The 27,426-nt window shown below is 34.8% G+C and overlaps 1 protein-coding gene across 1 annotated transcript in view; it reads right to left on the bottom strand.

Annotated features, from left to right (window-relative positions):
• The window catches only part of LOC132543058 (ras GTPase-activating-like protein IQGAP1), a 79,152-nt gene that overhangs the window by 45,523 nt on the left and 6,203 nt on the right, over positions 1-27,426 (bottom strand). The window contains exons 2-5 of the mRNA XM_060206512.1: positions 25,755-25,848; positions 6,867-7,023; positions 4,005-4,082; positions 828-904 (exon numbers count right to left, since the gene is read on the bottom strand). Coding sequence (XP_060062495.1) covers positions 828-904; positions 4,005-4,082; positions 6,867-7,023; positions 25,755-25,848 — 406 coding nt within the window. The remainder of the gene's footprint in view (positions 1-827; positions 905-4,004; positions 4,083-6,866; positions 7,024-25,754; positions 25,849-27,426) is intronic.

Raw genomic sequence — 27,426 nt, 5'->3', positions numbered from 1 at the left:
TTTCTCCAGGAATATTTCAGTTCCATTGTATATCCTAAATATACGGCAAATTAAGCTCTTTTAACAAAAACTGAATTTTCTTTGAAATGTCAAAACAATAAAAAAAAAAAACATTAACGGTAATCATTTATCTATGGTTTTTAATATCTGGCAAAATGGGTTTTTCGATAAATTTTTGCAAATTAATTAAAAAAATAACTTTTGTTAAAAAAGAACAGAAAAATGTCTGCTTTAGATATTGAATATACATGATATCCATTTATCCTCAATAAGATCTATACATTACTGACCAGTATAGTTTAAACACAAAGTTGTTTCATTGTCTTCAAATAAGATGTCCTTGATTTTGAGTCTGACATAACATGTTGGCCCCCGGGCTTATTGCAGGATAAAGACAGTTTCTGTGCTAGTTGCCTTTAATAAGCTGTCCGTTTATTTTGAGTCTGACATAACATGTTGGCCCCCGGGCTTATTGCAGGATAAAGACAGTTTCTGTGCTAGTTGCCTTTAATAAGCTGTCCGTTTATTTTGAGTCTGACATAACATGTTGGCCCCTGGGCTTATTGCAGGATAAAGACAGTTTCTGTGCTAGTTGCCTTTAAATAAGATGTCCGTTGATTTTGAGTCTGACATAACATGTTGGCCCCTGGGCTTATTGCAGGATAAAGACAGTTTCTGTGCTAGTTGCCTTTAAATAAGCTGTCCATTGATTTTAAGTCTGACATAACATGTTGGCCCCTGGGCTTATTGCAGGATAAAGACAGTTTCTGTGCTAGTTATTAACCCTAACAGAGGATACAAATATCTTTTTTCATTTCATGACCTACCTGAGGGCATGGAGACAGTATATTGTTCTCGGCATATTCTTCCGGTCATAAATATCTGTCGTCTCTGGATAAAATATCTGAAAATAAATTCATACTTGAAATATTAAAAAAAAAAACAAAAAAAAACAAGAATCCAGCATACTGATACAAGACCTTTCATTTATTTGGTACAATTAATAAATATATCAGATATCAAATACACTGACCTTTGACCTTCGAGCCTCAACACAGGACTCAAAATACAAAAATAATCTGTATTTCATTTAATACTAAACTTCACATGTACAGGGATGGGGTTTTCCGATTCATATTTGTTTTCACTGGGTCTGGTTCATCGAGAACTAAAAACTTGTCAAGTATTTGTACAGATTGTATTGCTGGGTTGAAACATGGTTATCAACACCACATGAAGTGATAGGTGAACGCTGAATTCCACCAATAAACATTTGATTTCGACTGCAGCATTCATGAATGTAAGCCCTTGAAAAACACATCCTACAATCAATAGTAGCACTTCAGGGAATGTTCCTTTCTTTAAAAGCCATTAAGACATTGAGGAAAAATCATTAGTTAACATGTTAATAGCAGACACTCAATAACGCATACACATTTAATTGTTTTGAAAATTTAAGATTAATGTTAACCAGGACTATAAAGTGCTTTCCTAGAAACCTTCCATCTTTTAAAGAGTCTGTATTTACAAAAACCATAATTCACAAGATCTAGAAACATAAAGCTTGACTGTTACATGTATAGTATCACATTCCATAAGTCTGGTATGTGGCACTCCAGACAAAGACCATTAGACGACTGCATGTTGTATATCTATTAGTTTTAAAACCGAAAAAAGATTATTTTGATACATGTATATCATTTTTATACCAAATTTATGTCAAATTGTGGCAAATTTTATCTTTGTAGATAAAAAAACAAAGTAACCAGAAGTTCACATTGAAAATGAATCCCAAACTTTCCAATATTTTCAAAAACAAATTTGTTGAGGCACTCGCAAGACATCTTGTACAAAATCTATCTGGTTCAAAAGCGGTCAAGAGTGACCTTGGAGAATTCAACCTTGACATATATGACCACCAAAATCTAATCAGGTGCAGAACTTATGAACTAAATCTTTTCACAAGGGTACATGGGACATCTTGTACACCAGCATCACAAAGATCCAAGCACTCTCCCCACTTTATCATTGAAACTGATGAATGGTAGCTGCAATACATCAATCAGTTAGAGGAAATCTCTCTTTTGCCTGATATGCTGAATGTTAGACAAGAACACCTGAGGACCCAAGTTCAAATCCTTGTGGAGACTATAGAAATAAATAATCTCTCTTACATTGATGCCCAGGTAGGGACTCCAGAATAATACTTAGCATTGGCCTACAAACGTTACTGTGGCAGGCACTATAACCAAGGGAATTGTGCAGTTAGACAGAACTTCTATCTTGTTGGATCAGTTGAGTGTAAGTGTAGTTAGGTAGCAGTACCAGGTTCAATCCTGTGTGGAGATATTGAAATATATAAGGACCTCTGTTATAATTACATTTTTTGAATGATTAAGTTTCTCTGAAAATTTATGCCCCTTTTAGTGATATACATATCCTTGAAACAAGAGTCTGTGTGACACAGACTTACATTGACATTGAACTGGTATCATACTATATCTTTGTGACAAGTGTTAAAGTGATGTAGATTTCCATGGGCAAGGACAATGGCTCCTTCATGTACTATCAACAAGACAATAAACTTCCTGCAATTTCACTATAAATTTTCTGTCCTACCTGATCTAAACTTCCCCAGTTAATCTATTACCTATTTCCATTGTTTAGTTCTACAGAAATTTTTCTACAGTTGAATTATTCATTCAACAATAAAGTAGAATTACAGATAGTGATTCTTTGTCCTCAGGGCTATCACAACCCATTTTGGGACTGGGGCCCGGGGCCTGGGGGCCTTAGAATTGGGCAAAATAGTGGTGTTTTCTTTAGAATTGGGAAAACTTGGTGTCTAAATTGGGAAAAAGAGATACTATTTTGCATTGGGAATTCGGCCCCAAATCTGGCAGATCAAGAGCCCTGGTCCTGTAATAAGCACATACCCTGACTGACTGAGTAAGAGGTAACATGTTGGCATCTTGTAATAAGCCCACCTGTTTGCCTTGTCGGCTTAGTGCAGGATAAGTGCAATATTGTCTGTCTTATATAGTACAAACATACGATATTATTTGTACACATTACTCGCCTACATTAATTTTTTCGAAATTATTATTGTAATTCAAATTCACAGACAGACAGATGACAATGAAATTTGACCTCGTTGAAATCTGTGAAGGTCACAGGCTAATATTCTTTTTACAGAAATATCATTAAAGTTGTTTTTAAGCATTTATTCTAATTTTCTAATAATGATGGACAAGATGATAATTGACTTGTCCAAACTGAGACAAATTTTTGGTCTAAAAATAAACAAGAGTTATGATGTCAAACAGACAGATCGAAAGCCGTTACATTACTGTGTTTGGCGAAATTCACACTACTCCTTCTACAGTTACAGGAAGTGGACTCTTCACGAAATTGTTTGCATCCGTATAACAAGGATGATGATCATATCACCGTATACTGTCAAACCATAAGACTTGTACATTACAACACAAAATATAAGCATATGGGCCAATACAGAGATGTTGTGACATATCTTAACCTTACAAGGGACTTTAGTCTCTGGCTGTGACGAAACCCAAAACAGGGTTGGTTTGACCTTTTATAACACCACAACACATGTTACTACACATAAAAGCTTCGAGTTTGGTGTATCAGGGGCTACTCAATCTATTCTAAAACATTTACTTACAAATGCATTATTTTCAGATGAGAATCAGACTCGGTGGAATCACAGAATAGCTAGAAGAGGAAATCTCCTCAGACACAGAGAAGCAACTAAACCCTGGAGGATTCCAGAGAAGCTACTAGACTGTGCAAGTGACCTTGGAGAAACTACGTGAAACAGAATATTAAACGATTAGCTAGACCCTCAATTATGTGAAAGAAGCTTTCTATTGTAATAGTATATTCTATTATAAAAAGATTGGGTGCAGAATTTCCCTTAGAATCAATTGCCAAAAATGAACAAACAAGCAGTGAGAGCCCTGAATACATATCATACATACCTGTGGAAGGCCAATTTTCTCCATTGCAGAGAACCAATGGTTAATGTTGTCTGTGTGTCGGAAATGTAATCCTCGAGACTGAAGTAAAAGGGAAAACAACATTGATGATATAAATTTTTTCAAATGAATACACAATAAATGTATGGTAAGATTGGTTTTTGGTAGTGTTTGTCTTCTTGTAGACCTTTTAGTATTACTAAAGTCAACGTCGGGGGGGTGGGTGTGGGTGCTTGTCACTGGTCCTCTAACTCAAAATCAGGTGATGGCATTATTACAAGAAGACCAACACTTTACTTCCAACTCAAGAGTCTAGGGTGGGCTTATTAAAGGACCTCAATGGGCCAACACATAATCTCTGACTCAAAGTCAACTGATAAACTGATTACAAAATCTCAGAGGGCCAACACATTACCTTTGCATTAACATAAAGGTGGTGGGATTATTTGAGAACGGGATCATAATAATTCAAAAGCTATTTTCTTTTTTGTTGTTGTTTTTTAGTGGTTCAAATTTTTCGCTGGTTTTAGCAAATGATTGAAGCAAAATGATGTATTTATCACCCTAGTAATGAAATGAACAATTGTTTTCACTTTAAATCTTCTTTTTTTCAATACGGATATTTTTTGCAGTTTTATTACCGTATTTTCCTGGTTATAAGACGCAGCACTATTTAAGTCACAGAGCCAATTTTTAACAATTTTTTTCAATTTGATCCATATATTAGCCGCACCGGAATATAAGGCAATTTTAAAAAATCATCAGCGAAAACATGTAATATAAGTTCACAAATGATTTACACATGGATAATCCTTTATGTTATTGATGTGTATCAAAAACGTTAAATAGCAATTATCTAAACTGTTTATCTTGGGAGCCTCCAACGATGGTCTACGCACAGATATAGGCACTGATGCACGTTTTTTTTCTTAATCTCTCCATCAGTGTCTGTACTGTTAAATATTAGTGAAGGCCCTTGCATGCTTACAAAACTCTTATATACAATATGCCATTCTTATCGTAAACAAGCATGGCAGTTATTCTAGAATTTGACCCGATGACCTATTGATCCCAGGATGCAACAGACTATTGTAAACTTCTGCTATGGCTTCTGAAGCAACCACAAAAGTACAGGAGGTATTCTTGTAATTCATATTAAATAGCTTGATTGATTAAATCCATGAGAATGTTATTTCTATTTCAATCTTAAAATCATCCTGTATACGGTTGCAAATGACGGTTTTAGATAATCAGTTTCAGTCACAAACATGTGTCTCATACTGGTACACTTTTTTTTTTCATTCTTCCGATTTTTTTTTTGTCCACATGTACAGGTATATAAGCAGCATGCCTGACCACCAAGAAAAAAAGCAGTGGCTTATAATCTGGAAGATATGGTAAAAAATAACAAAATAGCTTATTATGGACCATGGGCTTATTACGAGATAATTAAGACCACATTGGTTACAACAACTAAGGATAATCCACCACACAACCAACAGAGCGGATGTTGTTCTCCAAAGACTGATTTTCTTTCTTATTAATGATCACAGGTGTTTCGTTACCCTATACAAAAGATTATATAATATTTTCATCCATCTTGGTTTCTATCGTATGGATTGAAGTCCCTTGTCTCTATGCAGTGCATGAGCTGATGTATTATCAACATGCACATGATAGAGAGACAGACCCACGATGGCAGAGTTGGCTGAGACAGTGCATCGTGTCAGACTGTCAGTGAGAGAAGCCAGCATTGAAGATTAAGTTGGTCTCCTGTGGCATCGCCTGTCTGTCGTGATCAACGTTCATCCTCACGTAAAGTGTGCTTGGTGAATGATCAAAGTCATGAACACTGAAAAGTTCTTAGAGCACCATTACAACTTTAGCAAATAATTTCTACACAACTGTTGTGACTAAAACGAAACCAATTAGAGATTTTAGATATAGACATGCCTGCCTGAATGTCTGGGGTGCATGTGTTTCTACCTGATACTTAAATAACATGCCAGGTTGTAAGTACAGTATAATTCATTTGGGACTTGCCTGCATAGTTTCGAAAAAAGGATTTGAAGGTAACATGCAGGTATGGATGAAAACAATGGAGGGTAGGGCATCCTCACTAATGGGCTGGTCATACTTCACATTTAGTATTCACTAGCTGTCAGCTTTAGTCCTCATACTTCCTAGAACACTCCATGCTCTTGTCTTTATTCAGAAATAACCAAATGCATGGTAGTAAGCCCGCCTTTATGTGTTGCCGTTATGTAGAACATATTTACATATGATTTTTATTGTCTTGCAATAACTCCTTCCCCGAACATTGAATTTTTATGTTCACCCTGTTGGGATTTTTACAAAATAAATAAAGTGCTGTATTGGTGCCAACTGGAGCAATCAACAGAAAATTGCCATTTTTATATGTAGCACATATGAATCATTAGCATGGAATATTTTTTAAAACCTTGACTCGTCTCTACTGGGAGAGTTCTTTGTCAGTTTCAACTGCATAAAGTCACACCAATCCATGATCAAAGCTCAATTAATCAAAATAATTTTAGCTGTCTTGGAGTAGTTGCTTTTGGTTTTGCTAAAAAGGGATCACAGTACTTTAAAATAAATTTATGGAAGAGGGGGAGGGAGGATGGAAATTGTTGCTGTTTTCCTTAGTTTCAGGAAAGTTATGAAGTTCTCAAAAACAGAAGGTCAAATTTTAATAGATTTGAATAGAAAAAGTGACATACAATTTTGAAAAAAAAAGATGCAGTATTTTGAACTATAATACAATTTTGAATTCATACAATTTACTGACTAAAAAAGATTATGAACTTCTTTATCGCTAGAGAATAAACAACACGCCAGTCTTACCTGAAATCGTGTCTGTTCTTTGTCATATATTCTTTTGAGGGGTACAATTTGAGGGTTCAGAAAGTGTCCCAGCTTTGCCAGGATGACACCATTACGTAGGCCTTCTTCAAGTTCTGTAGTAGGAGGAAGCTCTTCATTAATACAGGCCTCTATCCACCTATAAACACAGAATACATGATTAGTATCAGTTTGCAGATTTTTCATGGCTTTTTGAAAGATGATCATATTTATTTAGTGATAAGTCCAGTATTCGGGGCAACAAATAACTTGTGAGTTAAAGTAGGACAGTTGCATTATTACAGGACAATGAAATAGCACTTGTTTTTTCTACTAAAATATTGGATGTGGGTGGGCTTATTACAAATCATGGACTTATTTTGGGATATGGTATATCAGAAATATTGTGACTTGTGTCTGTCAAAAAAATAATAATATTGAGAACTACAGCATCAAAGGGATTATATAGATCCAATAGGATACACTAATGAAATTGAAAGTTGTGCGTGTTATGTATTTTCAATTGTTCTATTTACCTAACACTACCAAAACTTAATTACAGTGGAATTTTATTACACAGGTATATGTACCTCTAAATCTGAATGTAAATAATTCAGTTTTCAGGAAGTTAGCTTCAGTAACAGGTTTCCCATTAATAGCACATAGTGACACACCTAATTACCTGGTACTTATGCAAACTTCCTACAGTATCAGGACAAGGTAACTATCCATGACTGACCAATCAGGGCCTGGGAACTATCCATGACTGACCAATCAGGGCCTGGGAGCTATCCAAGACTGACAAATCAGGGCCTGGTAACTATCCATGACTGACCAATCAGGGCCTGGGAACTATCCAAGACTGACAAATCAGGGCCTGGGAACTATCCATGACTGACCAATCAGGGCCTGGGAACTATCCATGACTGACCAATCAGGGCCTGGGAACTATCCATGACTGACCAATCAGGGCCTGGGAACTATCCAAGACTGACAAATCAGTGCCTGGGAACTATCCATGACTGACCAATCAGGGCCTGGGAACTATCCATGACTGACCAATCAGGGCCTGGTAACTATCCATGACTGACCAATCAGGGCCTGGGGACTATCCAAGACTGACAAATCAGTGCCTGGGAACTATCCATGACTGACCAATCAGGGCCTGGGAACTATCCATGACTGACCAATCAGGGCCTGGGAACTATCCATGACTGACCAATCAGGGCCTGGGAACTATCCATGACTGACGAATCAGGGCCTGGGAACTATCCATGACTTACCAATTAAAGCATGGAGATATCCATGATCACCAGTAAGGACATGGAAATTATCCATGACTGACAAATCAGGGCCTGGGAACTATCCAAGACTAACCAATTAGAGCATGGAGATATCCATGATCACAAATAAGAACATGGAAATTATCCAAGACTGACCTATCAGGGCATGGAAACTATCCATGATTGACCTATCAGGGCATGGAAACTATCCATGATTGACCAATCAGGACATGGATACTATCCATGAATGATGGACCAGGGAACGAAACCATTATTGATTCTCAGGACATCACTGTTGTTGTGCACCACAGGAAAAATGAACAAAATCAGACAAAATCTATGACCTTTGTTGTTCACCAATGATAAAATAAGCCTATTACAACAGGTACAATGGTGCTGTAATGAGATCTACTGTGTTGTAGTGTATGTCAAATGAACTTATCATTATCCAAAGAGCATTCTTTCTGAGTTGTTAATGTGTAATGTGAAATTTCCACAATAAAAGCAATGCCGTCTTGCTGAATGGATGTATTCTGTCCACTTTTATAGACAGTTGTATAACATATACATTGGGATGTTATATAATGGAATCGGGACGATATTACGCATTGTAACTTCTCTATATACAATGTCCCTCACATGTTTTATCTCTGTGTTCTGCAATACATGTAATTTCACTGATTACATTTGCATTACCACTTACTATCATCAAGCTAGGGCCCAGATTATCAAAATCCTAGGCTTTTATATACAAAGTATGTGGCAAAAAAGGTTCTCCTTATTAGAGTTCATATATATCAAGGCCATCATGAGACTTTTGCTGATTCAAACGTTTGTGACAAAAATTAAGAAATATTTTGGATAAATTTCAATAAACAGCTAGGTAACAAATCAGAAACATTTCAACCAACTTGAAATTAAGGCAGTCATTTTCAACTTTCATTTTCAAAATGAATCATAAGCAATTTGGTTTACACCTTACAAAAAAGTTATTTATCAGCATCTCTGAAGTAGTCATTTAAGTGTCTGACAAATCAAACCCAATCCCAATGCTTTTTTTACAAAACATCAAGATATCGTTCTTACAATTGCTACCATAACACGACTGCTTTTAGAACAGTGATTTCCATAGTCTAGGCTTTCTGTCGATCTAGACTGCTAAAAATGGAATACCCAAATTAAATGTACAAAGCATTGTATTCCCTACAGAAATGATGTTATATAAGAATAATAAATGTGAAATATTTAGGTGTAACTTTCAACTAAAATTAAATTATCAATTTCAGTAACGGTCTCTGGAGGAAAGCCGTGGAGAAATTAAATATTATTTCAAGGATGTATCACCTGATCAATGGAAACCAGACTTCAGTTATACATTCAATTTAAAACACATGAATGTTATCAAATACAGAAAGCACGTCCAATGATACATAAAACCAACTCTACTCACAAACTACTCACATCAAAATAACTACAAAAGAAAGTCACAACAAACTCTGCTTAGATCAAACGGTACTCAAAACAAACGGTACTCAAAACAAACGGTACACACTACAGTTTCTAAAACAAACTCTGCAAACAAACGGTACTCAAAACAAACGGTGCTCAAAACAAACTGTACTCACTACAGATTCTACTCACAACAAACTCTGCTTACAACAAACGGTACTCAAAACAAACGCATCTCAAAAACAAAACAAACAGATTCTACTAACAACAAACTGTTACAACAAACGGTACTCAAAACACACTGTACTACTCAAAACAAACTGTACTCACTACAGATTCTACTCACAACAAACTGCTTACAACAAACGGTACTCAAAACAAACGCATCTCAAAAACAAACTGTACACACTACAGATTCTACTAACAACAAACTCTGCTTACAACAAACGGTACTCAAAACAAACGGTACTCAAAACAAACTGTACACACTACAGTTTCTACTCACAACAAACTCTGCTTACAACAAACGGTACTCAAAACAAACGGTACTCAAAACAAACTGTACACACTACAGTTTCTACTCACAACAAACTCTGCTTACAACAAACGGTACTCAAAACAAACGCATCTCAAAAACAAACTGTACACACTACAGTTTCTACTAACAACAAACTCTGCTTAGATCAAACGGTACTCAAAACAAACAGAACTCAAAAACAAACTGTACACACTACAGATTCTACTCACAACAAACTCTGCTTACAACAAACGGTACTCAAAACAAACAGAACTCAAAAACAAACTGTACACACTACAGATTCTACTAACAACAAACTCTGCTTACAACAAACGGAATTAAAAACAAACTGTACACAGTACAAATTCTCACAACAAACTTTGCCACAATGAACTGCCTGCAAAAAAAATACTCACAAAACCAATACTTGCAACACTCTTCTCATGTTGTTCTACTCACAACATAACACAGGCTTTTAAACTCCATTCAATGCAGAGTATACATGGATCAATCACCATAAAAAACTGTACACCAAACTTATTGACAACCTTTTTAACTCACTGTAATCAACCTCCTATACAGATAGAATCAGTGAAATCAGAGGACATTGGAATTTTTTGTATCATCAGAGATTTCTAACAAATTCTACAGCTCTTCAAAGGCACGAAATCCTTTTCTGGAAATGAGAATTTTTTCAACCAAATCAAGTAACAATCTTAAGCTACTAAAGTAACACTGCAATAAAACTTGTCTAGCGTGATTTGTCCCAGCTATAATGTTCTCTCATCTGTATCAATGAATGATTTTTTTCTTCATGTTTTTCTGTCTATTCACAGAGGAACTTACAACTGTTTTACTTCATGCATCAACAATCAGCCATGATTTCTCAACCTTGAATAAGTATTATACAGATCTTTGTAATCTGAATGATTGAGTTGGTGCAGGATAAAATCTCTCTGTTTTAGTGTTTACTTTTATTTACAGAAACATAAAACGATTATGGCAATGTGTAGCTGTCTACTAAATAACGGGACTAGAAAGACAACAGCTGAATGTGAGGTTTTAGCAACTGACTAAACTAGGCTGCAACAAGTAGAGCAGATTACCAAGCCATCAATGCCATGGCAAATTAAAGCTCAAAACAAGTCCTTTGGATCTCTAGAGACTATTTCCAAGGTATATTTCAAACAATATAATTTCTAGAACCCATTTTGGTAGAATTACATCACCACCTATCACTCGTTAATTCCTAAAACACATTCATGCTTAAACATTATATTGGAAATGGCACAAGCACCAAATTAAACCAATGCCATTGGATGAGAGTTTAGATTAAAATGATATACAGTTCACATATATCTACAAGCAATCTTGCGTAACTTTCGATGACCAAACACCATAAAACATACAAATTATCACAGTGATTTGAAAATAAGCACCATAATTTTACTATAGTGTTATTCCAAGCAATGGATCAGTCATTCAATATCTTACTAAAGAACAGGACTTTCACATTTCTAAATCTATCCTAGTCCTGGAGATCAGGATTTTTATATTACCAAATCTATCCTAGTCCTGGAGATCAGGATTTTTATATTACCAAATCTATCCTAGTCCTGGAGATCAGGATTTTTATATTACCAAATCTATCCTAGTCCTGGAGATCAGGATTTTTATATTACTTATTCTATCCTAGTCCTGGAGATCAGGATTTTTATATTACCAAATCTATCCTAGTCCTGGAGATCAGGATTTTTATATTACCAAATCTATCCTAGTCCTGGAGATCAGGATTTTTATATTACTAAATCTATCCTAGTCCTGGAGATCAGGATTTTTATATTACTAATTCTATCCTAGTCCTGGAGATCAGGATTTTTATATTACCAAATCTATCCTTGCCAACTGGGGATCTTTTCATTAGTTTCTTATTCAGAGTAATGGGATGGGCTTGGTACAGGACAATAATTAGCATTACTTAATGATGTAATATACATATACATGAGTGGGCTTATTATAGGATTGCTGCCCAATAAATATGGTATCAATTACTCTTGAAAAACAATAAATTAAAAAAAAACATTCTGAAAAGTTTATTTCTTGCTACTAATGGAGGAACATACAGACAAGCTAAAGCATACATTAAACTAGCTGCTAAATTGAGGTACTTATTGATTGTAGACGTGCAGACAGACAACTGAAAGCATACATTGATGCCACGGTAAAATGGACAGACATACAGACAAACAGACAGACAGTAAGCCCAAAGAAGTGTTTAACATCACCTAGCTATGTGCATAACAAGAGGCCCAGAGGGCCTGTATCACCCACCTGGATCTTTATGACTAACAGTGCTATATCTGTGCATATGTTCCAGAAATTGTTTAAACGTTTCAACACATTTGACCCCTGTGACCTTGAAGATTGGTCAAGGTCATTTCTTTTAGCAAACTTTGTAGGTCACCATAAGAGGAACATAGTAGCCTAATATAATGATTATAGGTGTCTGGTATTTTGGAAAAACTCGTTAAAGATTTTACCATATTAGATCTCTGTGACCTGGAATATGGGACAAGGTCATTTCTATTCGCAAACTTTGTTGGGCTTTATCAAAGGAACCTTCCAGCCAAATATGATTCAAGGCCTTCCAGTATTTTGGAAGAAGTCGTTTAAAGGTTTTAACACATTTGACCTCTGTGACCTTGAATATGGGTCAAGGCTATTTTTTTCGCAAACTTTGTTGGGCTTCATCAAAGGAATCTTCCAGTCATATATAATGATTCTAGGCCTTCCGGTATTTTGGACCTTTGGGCCAGGTGAGCTAAAAATGTGTCTTGTCTTTAATTGTAGGGCACAATTGAATGAGTTTAAGTAAACAAATAATAATGTGCATCCCCTATGATAATCTTAACAAATAGGATTTAATTGTATCAGTAAATACTCATTACTGGACCTAACTAGTTTCCCTCTAGTGACCCTTCAACCAACTCATGGCCGTGACCTGGAATCATCAATAATTTCTACCTGATCGTGGATTAGGTGATGCATCGATTAAATCAACAGTGATGTATCACATACATATCAATCCAAAATATTTCAGACCAGAAAGATCTATGTTCTCATCATCATTCTGATTAGAAACGAAGTGGTCTTCCAAATGAAACAGCAATATCAGGCATTGAAAGTTGGCGATTACTAAGTCTAAAGTAAACGTCCCTTTGGTGTTTCATTATCAGCCAGCTGCTGCCATTAATCCATTCGTTTATTTACTAATTCAGTTGTCTGATCAACTGTCAGCATTACTCATCCACTTTCCTAGACATAACTGCTACACTAAATTGCTCGTTTCATCACACCTTATCTGGTTGTCATAATGTCCCGTCACCACTAATCTAGTCATCCCACTATTAAGTCACCACTAATCTGGTTGTCCCACTATCCAGTCATCACCAATCTGGTTGTCCCACTATTAAGTCACCACTAATCTGGTTGTCCCACTATCCGGTCATCACTAATCTGGTTGTCCCACTATTAAGTCACCACTAATCTGGTTGTCCCACTATCCAGTCATCACCAATCTGGTTGTCCCACTATTAAGTCACCACTAATCTGGTTGTCCCACTATCCAGTCACCACTAATCTGGTTCAGTAATCACTACTGTCTAGCTACAAGCCCAATACTAATCCAAATATCCCCACCATCCAGCCACCCATAATCTGAATGTTCTATCACTGTCTAGTCAGTGTTTCAGGAGACAGATTGATCTCTATGCAAATTTCCTACACTTGCCTGACTATCTGTTTATAGCCAATTTGTCCAACACTGACAGTATTGCAGACAATCAATTCTACAGGGATCACATCACTAAACAGAAAAATAGGAATGCCATTGTATCTCAGAACCACTGTCTATCTCAATTTTCATTGTTGCATTTTCAAATTTTACTCAAAATTATCCTACCATTTTTTATCATTCCAAACCATTATACCAGTACCTGTTCATGACACAATAGAGCTACTAAGGAATGGTAAGTTCCATTCCAATTAACAAGAGTCACACTGGTTAAGCTTCAATTAATGAAACCTTAATCTGTTTTATATAATCCAGTATGTTAATCATGCATGTCATTCACATGAAACACTAACATTGGTATCAAGCTTTATATGCTTGATTTTCATATAAAGTCAAAGTTAAGTCCATTAATATATCACAAAACAAAGTCCATTAATATATCACAAAACAACGAAGTCCATGATATATCACAAAACAACGAAGTCCATTAATATATCACAAAACAACGAAGTCCATGATATATCACAAAACAAAGTCCATTAATACAGATTACAAAACAACGAAGTCCATGATATATCACAAAACAAAGTCCATTAACATAGATCACAAAACAAAGTCCATTAATACAGATCACAAAACAAAGTCCATTAACATAGATCACAAAACAAAGTCCATTAACATAGATCACAAAACAAAGTCCATTAATACAGATCACAAAACAAAGTCCATTAATACAGATCACAAAACAAAGTCCATTAATACAGATCACAAAACAAAGTCCATTAATACAGATCACAAAACAAAGTCCATTAACATAGATCACAAAACAAAGTCCATTAATACAGATCACAAAACAAAGTCCATTAATATAGATCACAAAACAAAGTCCATTAATACAGATCACAAAACAAAGTCCATTAACATAGATCACAAAACAAAGTCCATTAATACAGATCACAAAACAAAGTCCATTAATAAAGATCACAAAACAAAGTCCATTAATATAGATCACAAAACAAAGCCCATTAATATCGATCACAAAACTGAATCCATTAATAAAGATCACTAAACAAAGTCCCTTAATCTAAAGTTTCATAAGGGAACATCATCAAATTCACCTTTTTCACCCAAATAGTTTGCAAGAAAAGTTAACATAATATTACCATGCACTTATAACCCTCTTCAGATCAAGGCAAATATTTCAAAAGCAACAATTTTTAAAGATGAAAATTAGGTTATTTGTCACTTTCATGGCAGTATTATGTTCAGATTTAATTTGATCTGCATATTTTAACATCCCAATTTAATACAATTTCCTTGCTGTTCTAGAGCACAAGACTTAAATGACAGAAGGGGTATGTGTAAACTAACCAAATATTAACCAATCATATGAGAGTATGAACAGCAGGATGACAGGGTTATGATGACTTTGACAAGTCTTAGCAAAAAAAGTACATCCATTTTCATCATGTGGAACAGTTTGAAAATAATATCTAGGAAAGGTGATTTAAAGTGACAAGGATATTTCACATATAACTGTAAATAAGCTTCAACTGCGTAGTGTTCTATACAAAATATTGTGGGGACTTAATTCTATCCAACTTCCTCCATTTCCTTTTCACGAAAAAGCACTTAATAGCACAGTCACGTACGGATATCTATTACACCTTACGGATATCATAATGGTGCATATGAGTAATAATTGTAAAAATGAAAAGGTCTTTTCATAACACATATAATATACACACCCCCTGATGCAAACATCCAGGTGATGTGGATTAAATAGTCACCTGTAGTTTGGGGAGAAGGGAGGGTGTGTGTGTGTGAGTGTGTGTTTTCCTCACCTGCAACAGTCACATATTGTTCCCTCACTTACATGCCTCATTAATCAAAGCAATTCTTTTGGTGATCTGAGAGCAAAAGGAAAGTGGATGGGCAACTTATTTATACACCAGCCTATTACAATACAACTGTACCTGACATTAATTTAACAACAAAGTGAAATATCAAATATCACTGCAATTTTAGCGAACAGTTGTTACAAGTACCCTACATCAGGATTTTATTAGGCATGATATCAATTAAATCTCTCCCTATGAAGGGCAGCTATCAGCATCTTCATGCATTATCATGATATCAAGTGCCCTTGAGTAGGTGTTAAATCAAATCTTCCTTAATTCTACATACATTACAGGATAAGGACACAGTCATCATGATAGAAACCAGTCAGCATGTGTCTGGCAGGTATCCTCCTGAGCTCAGACATCCCTAAAATGGCTACAATAATATCATAAGCTAGTAAGTCTGATTGCCATTAGAAGCAGGTCAAATAATTCAGTTTTTAGATTAAGATTTTCACACTCAATGATATAATTAAGTCCCACACAGAAACAGGAAGTAGTTACCTAACACTGTCATACATGATAGAAGAGCCTTACTTATGTAATATTCATCTTTGAAATTTTTTAAATAATCATTTTGGCTATACAATCTGTCTGATTTACCTGTGGGTGGGGGACTGCACCTCCCCCCCCCTTCCACCTTTAAAAATCATTATCATACCTAGCTCCTCATTGCTTTAGAGTTTAATGACAGGTCTGGCTTACAGGATACAACATTCACAGTTAACCTTTGACCTATCCATACAAACTGGAAATAGCCAAATCACCACAAATTACCACTTCAACATATTAGCAAGTCAGCTATGTATATTCACTGGTAGGAAGTCAACACTAATCCTCTTACACTTTCAACTCCGTCTCCAGAGAAATAACAGATGACGTTCAGGAATTTTTGTGTAATTTCTTACTTTCCATTTTGATGGGGGCTAACATCAACTCCGATCTCACCCCTGGGACCCTCATATCTCCCCTTTAGAACCTTATAAAGATAAAGATCAATTTTTTAACATCTATTCAACCACCTCGGGTCAATAAATCTTTAACAAAACAGATTCAATATTTCTAAGACCGCAAAAGCGGTAAAATAAGAAAACTGTTAAAATGCCATTAAATTTTAGTTAAAGATGTTCTAATAATATTGTGAAAACATCATTAGAATAAGGTTAAAACAAGTTTAAGGCTGTGTAACATTCTGATGTGATGATGCATTACCAAAACTCACGACACATTCCGATTTAACTGCAAACCACTTCTCATACAATTGGTCAATTTTATTTTTAATCGTCAAAAATTCCTCCACATCCTTTACATGTCTAGGATGTTGTCAAGATGAAAAAAAAAACCTTGGCAATTTGTCATTCGAATAAAATATTACAACTCCTTTGCTGCAGTCATGACTCACTCATCTTGGGGCGTTTTATTTGGATCGTAAATCCTGAGAATTGTATGCATCATATCTAGACATCTCACACATAACCACAAACCACCAACATGTACTTTACAGGAAGACAATATGCATTTTGACTTTAAAATAATGTTATTGTACACAGTTCTTAGAAGTCCTAGATTATGTAATAGTCAAGCCTGGAGAAAACAGAACTGATCCTGAATGACAATTTTGTTCTTATTTCATTGTTTTTATTCAGATAACTCCTACATCAGCGATGATGAAAACTACCTTGAGAAACACAAAGTAGATGAGTTTGTATGGATGCCATTTAACAGAATGAAGAATCAATATGTTGTAGACAAATGAGATCTATGTGGTAATGCAACTGTAAATCCTACACCTTGAGGCCTAAAAAAAATCTTCCGTTTCTGTTAAACAAGACCGACTCTATTTTGCAGAGCAAATGAAAAAAAAAAAAAAATAAATAAAATAAAAAATTGAGGCTTTTCAAGGAAGAATGATCAACATCAGAATTTCTTCTCTATACTGCCTTATTGTATGCACATAAAGTATCTGATTTACAAGGTATCTTATTTTTTACTGACATGTTTTTAGTGATGATTTGTAAAATATTTAGTGACAAAACTCAGTCATCTGGAAAATAAATGATATCCAGTTTATCACATGTATCATCCTCTATCATATGTGGCCATCCCAATGTGTGGTGTGGTAATTATCATCAAGTACACACAATCTTCCTCATTGAATTCATTTCTAGTTAATAGGTTGTCTTCCTATTTGTATATCTGGGGCATTCACACTCACACCTATGTACAGCAATTTATAAATCTATGTATACCTATCAAGGGCTTTTCGAACCCTTTTTAACTTAACTCGCTAATCAATATCAGATCACATTTCCAGTGAAATATACATATCTATTGTAAGTTACACACAGTGCAATAAAGTCATAATCTACAAAGAACACTTCAATTGAACACTTACAAAGTCTACTTCTAAAAATCATTTGCTTTTAATTTTTAAGAATTTCATTTCTGTGGTTACCACTGTAAATCATAACTAGATATACTATAAAACAATAAATTTTCATGGGGGATTTATTTTGCGTGATTTCACTGTTATTCTCAATCCACAAATTCATGTCCATTTTATTAAGTGCAAATACATTTATGGAGCCATATTTTCACACAAAATCAAATGGCCACGAAAAAAAATCTTTTAAAAAACTAGTAAAATTGAGCACCTCAAATATACAGGATTTAACAGTATGTTTCAAATTCCTAAAGTTTAAATTCTGAAGTCTATTATCATTGCATACATATGTAATCCATTTTCCCCACCAGTTGTACATATCTAACAAAAGCAGGTAATTAGAGACCACCAGATCTTGAAATTCACAATTTTGGTAAAGAACCATATCACTTCCATCCTTGAAGAATATTTGCTTCTAATGTATCTGGATCTTGAAGGAAGATTTCTAAATTAGATTTTTTTTGCCTCTTTTGACCCTGCCCTTCAGGCCTTTGGAGGAAGAGGGGTGTATGAGGATTGTACAATGAATAATTTTGACTCAATTGAAGCCACGGAATATTCCTGTAAAAGTTTTCATTTGATTTCGTTGAGGAGTTTTTGAGAAGTCACAAATGTCAATTCTTTATGGATGCCGCCAGACAAAAAGCAATTGCAAATCATCACTTGAGACTTCGTCTCCTGTGATCATGTGACAGGTAAACCTACAGAACAGCACATGCTTGTTCTAAAACAAAGAACAAACAAAACAGTGTGACATCAAATTGCCAACAAATGTTATATTCTTCTTTAATGAGCCAATATCCATTGTCAGACATCATACATCTGCTCCCTGTGTTTTCACAGGATAAATTCAGTTGATCTGAAATAAGGGCATTTACAGGGGTAAATACGGCTCTACTTTAAATAAACCTGAGACACTGATGCTATAAATAATGCATTATATACAGGAAAATGTCAAGGATATCTTGATCATAAAGTTTGAATTGAAAATTGATCACCATCCCAATATTACCTAAATATATATACAGGCACGCACTGAATGGTGTTGAATTGTTACATACACACTGAACATTTTGGAAGGTTAAACTATAGCAAGTTTATGCTTAAGTCATCAGGTGCGGCACAGGTTACACAAAATTTTATCCAGTAATAAGCCCAGGGGGCAACAAAACAGTTGACTCAAATAGGGCCAAATTCAGGACAATGAAATAGGTTTTATTGAACTGTAATGGGGATATCGGCTTATTATTCCATTTTGGGAAAAATTATCAATTGGGCCCTACAAAACTTGTGGAAAAGTTTGCTGTCACTTTCATCAAAGGAAATTTCAAGACTGCCAATGTTTCTGCAAGGTCATCTCAAATTATTTGCATTAAATCTAATTATGGCAATAGCCTTGGTCCTAATGATTATTGTTTTCAATTAGGAAATCAATTTCAAGGACATCTTTATACTCTTGTGTATTTTTCAATTTTTAAATTCTTGTTAATTAAAAATTAAATATTGAACTAAAACATAATCACAGCTATGTATTCCATTGTAACAGTCATCAATAATTTCATTTTGAAATCATTTAATTAGACATTTTAAATTCAAAATAAAAATTTCATTTTAAAGAAGCTATCGTCTATTTCATATTTACCATTGACATTTCATCACCTAAATATGGTTTTGTTCAGTTTACACAGGAAAAAACACATTTGGCTATTGGCCAAACCTGCCTAAAAGGGAAGTGATGTTTGAAAAAACAGGAAGTGTAGATGATGTGGACCGGATACGAAAACTAGCTGTGACCTGCTGAAGAATATACAGATAAAAAGTATGTATCTGGCCACCATTTCACATAACTTACAATATTGTGTATTCTAGAGCGTATATAAGTTATTCAACATTCATCTCAAGTAAATAATGTACATACACCTATTGAACGATATAACTTATATGCATTATTGATTTTAAACTTAAATGATAATAATTTAATCAATAAAATGTCATGAAAAAATGAAATTTATAATAAATCTATTGTTGATATTTGGATAACATAATTCAAGAAATGTGAGAAATGCAAGTTTATTAATACCTTTTATATGACTGCCTGGCTTACTGACAGCTGTGAAATGATGTACTACTGTACATGCTAAATAAATGGGGAGTGCTATCTGTATTTAAGGAAGGTTCTAGAAGCTTTTCAGAAACTTCTCCTAAAAATTGAAAGTGAATATTGTGGTGAAAAAGTAAAGTTAAAACAAATGCAAATTTTGCCAAATATACAATAGCAACCAACATTCAGTTGTTAATCTTTAGCCTATGATCTCTAAGGATTTTATATACCAAACTGGAGAGTTGCGGGACTTATAAGCCTTTCTGAATTCCAAAATTATTCTCAAAACTTAATTTTGGGATGGGATACATATGTCAAATGGACAGCCAGGGCTCTCACACCCCATTTTGGGACTGGGGCCTGGGGCGCTTAGAATTGGGAAAAATAGGGGTCTAAATTGGGGAAAAAAATACCATTTTGCATATTCGGCCCCAAATCTGGCAGATTGAGAGCCTTGGCAGCATAAGCTGAGTTACTTGTAACTGTTAAGAGACAGTGAGCTAAAACTGAAATCAATTAATTCAGTTTTACATCAAGTAGTAAACTAAGCAGTCACATAAATGTATGTGGTGTGACTGTACACATTGAAGCAAAGGTAGAACCCTTGAAACTCTGGTTTAATAGTATCCTCATGCTATCAGTCTTCACCACACTGCCAAGTCAGCCATGATCAGTACTACATTGTGAATCAAGAAAACACAAGATCAACATTTCTTCATAATATTACAAAATAAAACTATATGGTCCCATCCAAGACCACTGACCATTGAAAAATCCGTTCAACACAATCTGTCAGCTGACCAATGGCTATCATCGTGTAAAACTACTAGACGACAAACTACAATGGATTTTTTTTGTCCCTCACTTATCTCACCTGTGTAGGTAGGGTCAGGTGTAAAAGGCCCAGGTGTGTACTAATGACTTTTTAATTGCTGTAGACACGAGATGGTGGATAAGAGCAGACCCATAAACTGTTACTCCATTACAGAGAGATGCACTGACCCATCTACTTACCTATTAACACTAAGGTAAAATTGTTAACTTGTGTACCTTTATATATCTCACCAGTGTAGCCACCATAAAGCCTGGTATGAGAAATGGACCTCAAACTGAGATTTGCTGAATAAGTATTACTAGAATGTAAAGGACTAGTAAAGAAAGCACAGACAAAATTCTTTGTCAAATTTTCAATGTGACCTGCCCATTTTATCATGATAAGACAAAAATTTACAAGAACATCATTAACGTTCAACAATAATCAACAGTGAGACTGTTCGAAGTTCAAAACATGACTCCATTTTGCATTTTGCAGCTGAAGGCTATAAAAAACAACAAGAACTCATCAATATGTCAACATAGTCATAATCTAAACTCAAATTCAATAAAACTCACACACACACATGTATAAAAAGAGAGCTTGACATGGAAGTGTCATGAAACAGAAATTGTGACAGTGAATATAGTAAGCCATTGTCAATACATGGATACCATCAAAACCGTCATCCTATACTGATAATTCTTATGAAATTATTTCCCGTAGGAAAAAAAATCATAAAATTTCCAGTAGGATATAACTAATGTTATACTCAAAAATGCAATTTTACTATGAAAATTACAGTAAAGTCTAAAAAAATATTCCTCCCCAGGAAGAAATGTGAGACTCATTTTGGTAATTTGAGCACCTTAAGATGCTTCCATTTATGAAGAGTATTTGATTCTACAATATCTGGGTTTTGAGGTCACTCTTAATTCTAACCAAGTTTGAAATATATTAAAAAATCTAGTTTTCATATATAAACTATAGTAACTTTACCCCCTCCCCACGCAGAAACATGAATTTAGGGCCATTAAATTCACAATTTTGGTAAAGCACCTCTAAATGCTTTCATTCATGAAGCGTATTTGATTCTACCATATCTGGGTCTAGAGAAGAAGATTTTTGAAATCCTAGTCAATTTGACAACTTTTGGCCCCGCCCCCTCAGGCCCCTGGGTGATGGGGACCTTATAATACACAGGCTTAGTTCATGTTAGGCTAGTAAAGATTTCTGCAAAATTTCATTGAATTCGGATCAGGGGTTTTTGAGAAGAAGTAGAAAGTGTTAAATTGTTTACAGACGCACAACGCCCGATGAAGGGTATTAGAATAGATCACCATGAGATTTTGTCTCAGGTGACCTAATAAGACCAAGAGTTTCGAAAGAGTACTTTCTTAGATGATAAATGTAGATGAGTGAAAAAAATCTTGTGTTTAAACTATTTGACACTGTTTACTTTCTTTTTTGCTCATAAGAATTTTTTATCTGCGAGAAACTTAAAAACAACAAGTTAAGTCAACAAACTATAAATCTAACTATTCAGAATAAGATCTTATTCCAACTGAACTAAGAAGACTGATTTCCAAGTCCTTGCTTTGTTTAATGCTGCTCTTCAGGGGAAATACTTTACATATAATTTATCCACTATACACACTGGCTCTATCCAATATATTCGGAAGTATTTTACTCAAGAATAAAATAATATAGAGTTACAATACTAGAGACTTTCAGATCATTTAGTCATCACATGTTGATTACTCCATCTCCAGACTAAGATTCAACAAATTAAACATTTTCCATTTAAATTAGCCATCTCAAAGAAATAAAAAAAAATGCATGTTTCCTGATTCGTATTTGCAAAAAAATTTGGATAGGTAAATATGAGTTTAAAGTGCTTCTTGAAAGGAAGGGGTGAAACATTGTGAATCTCCAATCTCTCTTTGCTATTCAAAATCACTTAAAAGAGATAACAGTCCTGTTATGTTTTTATCTTCTTTCCTCCACAGCAAGCGAGACAGACTTATATTAATTTTGTTTGCTACTAGTAAGTAAATATTTAACTTCACACTAGCTTCATGTCCTCATACATTAATGTATTACAGCTCACATTTTATGTTTATTTTTAAGGTCAGAATTAATCATTACTAATGTTCAGTGTATATTTGAAATAATCAAATGGAAGAGTAGGTTTCATAATGTGCATCTTATGGAAATTAACATGTATTATAACAGCCCAACTTAAAAAGTTATCTGAAAAAGTAGGCACAAAAAATTGGGTCAGTTGGGAATCAAATACTTTTTCTTTTCACTGATGAGCTTGTCACTGGATAAATTTCGCAGTACGTGCGATTTCCATAAAAAAAAAATTTAAAAATCTAATTTAATTAATATAAATACAAGGCTTTTTTTATCCAACGATAAATTTCTGATACATTATATATCACCTTTTATTTAACATGACTGCCAGGGTCTTACTATATGTGTTCATGTCACAACAGCATAATGAACCTTAAAAAGATGACCTTTGAACTCATAAAGCTCATCAGGCCTTTCTTTGATCTATAAAGTGAACTGTTCTACCGAGACCCTTTTAAAATAATTATCATAAATCAATTAAATAAGTTTTCTTTAATTGGTTTGACCTTAATTCTTGGTACATGAGAAGAACTATAAGTGGTATTTCATTTGAGACCTACTTTTAAGAGATATCTGATTTGATTATAATATATAATATATATATATGTTAATCGTGTCAGTGATCACTGAATAAGGTCAATCCAGTACATAGTTATTTTGAGATTCATTGTTTGACTTGCTGTTTTGTCTATTAAAGAGTCTCCTCAGTAGAGTAGAGGGAGTGAATGAGAAAGTACACAATGTTGAGGTGTTTCTGTCTAATTTACAAGACCGCATTAAAGAAAAATCGTGATACGTTTTAAAGTCTTGCTGAGACCAGAAAGTTTGCCTGTAGTCTTAGTCCACTGATGTGTTATTGCAGGGAAATTTATGTTTATAGTATGAGTGAACTTGAGTTTTTACCATCAAAACTGTAAAGCAACCTTCAGCAAACACTTTCATTAAGGAAGTATTGTATGAAGTTTCGGTTAAACTGGCCAAAGCAAATTCTAGTGACCTTCACCTTTAAAGCTGAAAAGCAGACCCATCCATGCACTTCCAATAAGGAAGCAGTATATTAAGTTTGAGCTGGATCGGGCCAAATAAACTCAAGTTATAACATAGAAACAAAAAAACCAAACGTTGGTTGAAATAAATGATTTTCTATTTATAGCAACAGTAACCTTGACCTTTGACCTCAGAATATGCAAAAATAAATCAAGCCAGCACTTCCTTCGAGGTAACACTGGATAAAGTCTGAGAGCATGTGGCCCAATACAACTCAAGATATTGTGCATTAACTGATTTTCTGTTTATAGGAACAGTGACCTTGACCTTGGGAGATGAAAAGCTAGATAACCCAAGCAAGCACTTCCTTCATGGAGCCTTGGCATAAAATATGAGTATCATTGGCCCAACAGAATTTGAGATAATAATGTACAGAAACCCAAAAACGGACAGACAGACAGACAGACAGTCAGATTACTATAGGGCACCCTCATCTCAATGCAGGGCCCTAATTAAGAATGATCTCAATTCTGCGGAAAAGATTATCAAGGATGCAAACACAATGGTTGACAAGTTATTGCCATCATCATAATTTTTCCCCAAGGGTTTAGATAATTTTGATTCACTCTCAAGAGGGTGAATGATTATATTATTTTTTTGTATTTTTACTAATGTTAAATCATTATCTAATGCTAGGACTTCTCAACATGATGTCAGTGAATTGTTGCTGTGACCTGAATATTCTGACAGGGAAATCCCCTCGTAAGTAACTTGAAGTCATGCAAGATCTGCTATATACCTGTATAACCTCATTCCATTATTTACCTACACACCTGTGGTACATAGACCTGGAAATATATATCTACCTACACACCGCCAACAGTAATGATTAATTATTGACGACGGCTTAATCCAGATGAGAAGGACCATAAGTACACAGTAGTATTAATTGTCTACAGATAAATCAATGGAGCCAGCTGTGTAAGACAGTAACGCCATCTTTACTGCAGCATCTAAACAAAGATGTTTGTCCACCTATAAGCATCAAATGAAGTGGTAGGACACATCCTAAATATTCGCTAAACTAATTGTTTAATCCTAACAAATGTGTATACAATTTTTTGTAATCAATCATCAATACTTTAATATTTTCTGGTGTTCAAGTGAAACAAAATTTCATATTACACATATAAACAAGTCAACAGCCACTGTAAATTCTAGGTAAGTGAGGTATTTCAGGTCAGTGTAATGACAAATTAAATATTACTGAAAAAGAGAGGCATTTACTTTCTACAAATAAAAATAAACACAAAATCAGTCCATTATATAATCAATTCTGGAGTTTCAGTGATGTGGCCCCTATTTCTGAAGTTAAAACAAAATGTTTCTAGTTTCCATATACACACACACGCACGCACGCACGCACGCACGCACACACACACACCACATTGAGACAATACTCACACTTTGGCCTCCTCCAAGTGACACAGGTACTCATAAGCAATGTTCTGTTTTCTCTTTGTGTCCATCTCCTCTGCAGTAAGTCTCCCGCCATCCGCTGTGTTGTGAATAAAAACACAAATTTACTCAAAATACACAACTTTGAATTTTCTTTTTCGAATTGTACTAATTGATGAAGAACAAGCGATTAAGTCAAGGAACTGTTACTCCAAATGCTCTTGATACTATCAGAGACCTTGACCTTCGACCTTTTACTTGAGAAGAAATCAAAAGCAAGCATATTCCTAAAAGAGGCAACATTACATACTGTGGTTGTGTGTGACTTTAGATCTCACAAATATCACCAAGATGGTTTAAGTTAGATGTTAACCAAGGGGGCTGTGATAGCACAAACATATTAGAAGATCTGAGCTATGAGCTCCGAGGTTGTTTTGAGTTTCACAGGAAGCTGATACCACAGACAGTCCTGCACTGTTCTGAAGGTATCCATGGTTGAGACTCGCTTACTATGGTAAACCTCTTGCATGATGTTCACAAAGGTAGTCGTCATTTACTATTTGGAGACATCACCTCAAAATGACAACAGTTGTTCAAAGTGGCAATAACACAAAAAACAAAGAAAAAATGCCCAATCCCTACGTGAAAAGACATGAGACTGCTTATTAGGGCACCAGATATCAGACTAGTATCTATCTAATGATGGTGGGCTAAAAATGGCCCTTTAGCCTCAATTTGGAATAAAACATCCACTATATAGCTAAGGTTGTCTAGAAGATATGGAATAACACCCATTGTAGAAAAAGGTGAATTATTGGCCTATTTAGAGAAATGCAGCTAGCATGTTTTTAATGAAAATATATGAATTAGCTCTGTTTGGAGGAACTATTCCCAATTTAGGGGAAATTTCCCCATGTTTTCAGTATATTTTCTTGACGGGGAATCAGTTTATATTCAGAGGGGATAACATTCTACAGAGCAACTTCCAAAAACCAATCTTCCTTGAAACCGATCACCGTTTGAAACCGAATGAAATGGTGATATACAGAATATCTATTTTTAGATTTTAGATTTCCACAATTTATAATTGTGAATCACTCTTTGAGGAAGCACAAAATAAGTCATTACTGTCATGTTGACCAAAAGTTGTTGATATAACAGACAACAAAGGGCAATTTATCAAGATCCTCAGTGGAACATTTCAAAGTTTGCAAATGAATTATACACCGACAATCCTTTATATCACTGATATGTTTCAAAATTGAAAAATAAAAATTATTGAACTTGTTTTGGCTTGGGAGCCTTCAAAGATTGCAACACACAGATATATGGCCTGACGCCACATACGATTTACTCAACAATATCTCTATCGGTGTCTGTACTATTAAACATTAGCGAAGGCTCCTGCATGCTGACAAAATTCTTATAGTTCCATATTACTAATTGCAAGTTACACGAAGCCATTCTTATCGTAACCAAGCATGGCAGAAATTCTAGAATTTGACCTGATGACCTATTGATACCAGGATGCAGACTATTATAAACTTCTGCTATGACTTCCGAAGCAAACACTAAAGTTCAGAAGATATTATTGTGATTCATATTAAAAGGCTAGATTAATTAAAAACAAGATGTTTTTTCTTTTCTTTTTATTTCAATCTTAAAATCATACTGAATA

The sequence above is a fragment of the Ylistrum balloti genome, unplaced genomic scaffold (genome assembly GCF_031769215.1).
Source record: "Ylistrum balloti isolate Yb309-2 unplaced genomic scaffold, AGI_CSIRO_Ybal_v1 Utg369740, whole genome shotgun sequence".
In the NCBI taxonomy this organism is placed as follows: domain Eukaryota; kingdom Metazoa; phylum Mollusca; class Bivalvia; order Pectinida; family Pectinidae; genus Ylistrum; species Ylistrum balloti.
Note: the sequence above shows the minus strand (reverse complement) of the source record. Positions and strands in the feature narration are given on the sequence as shown.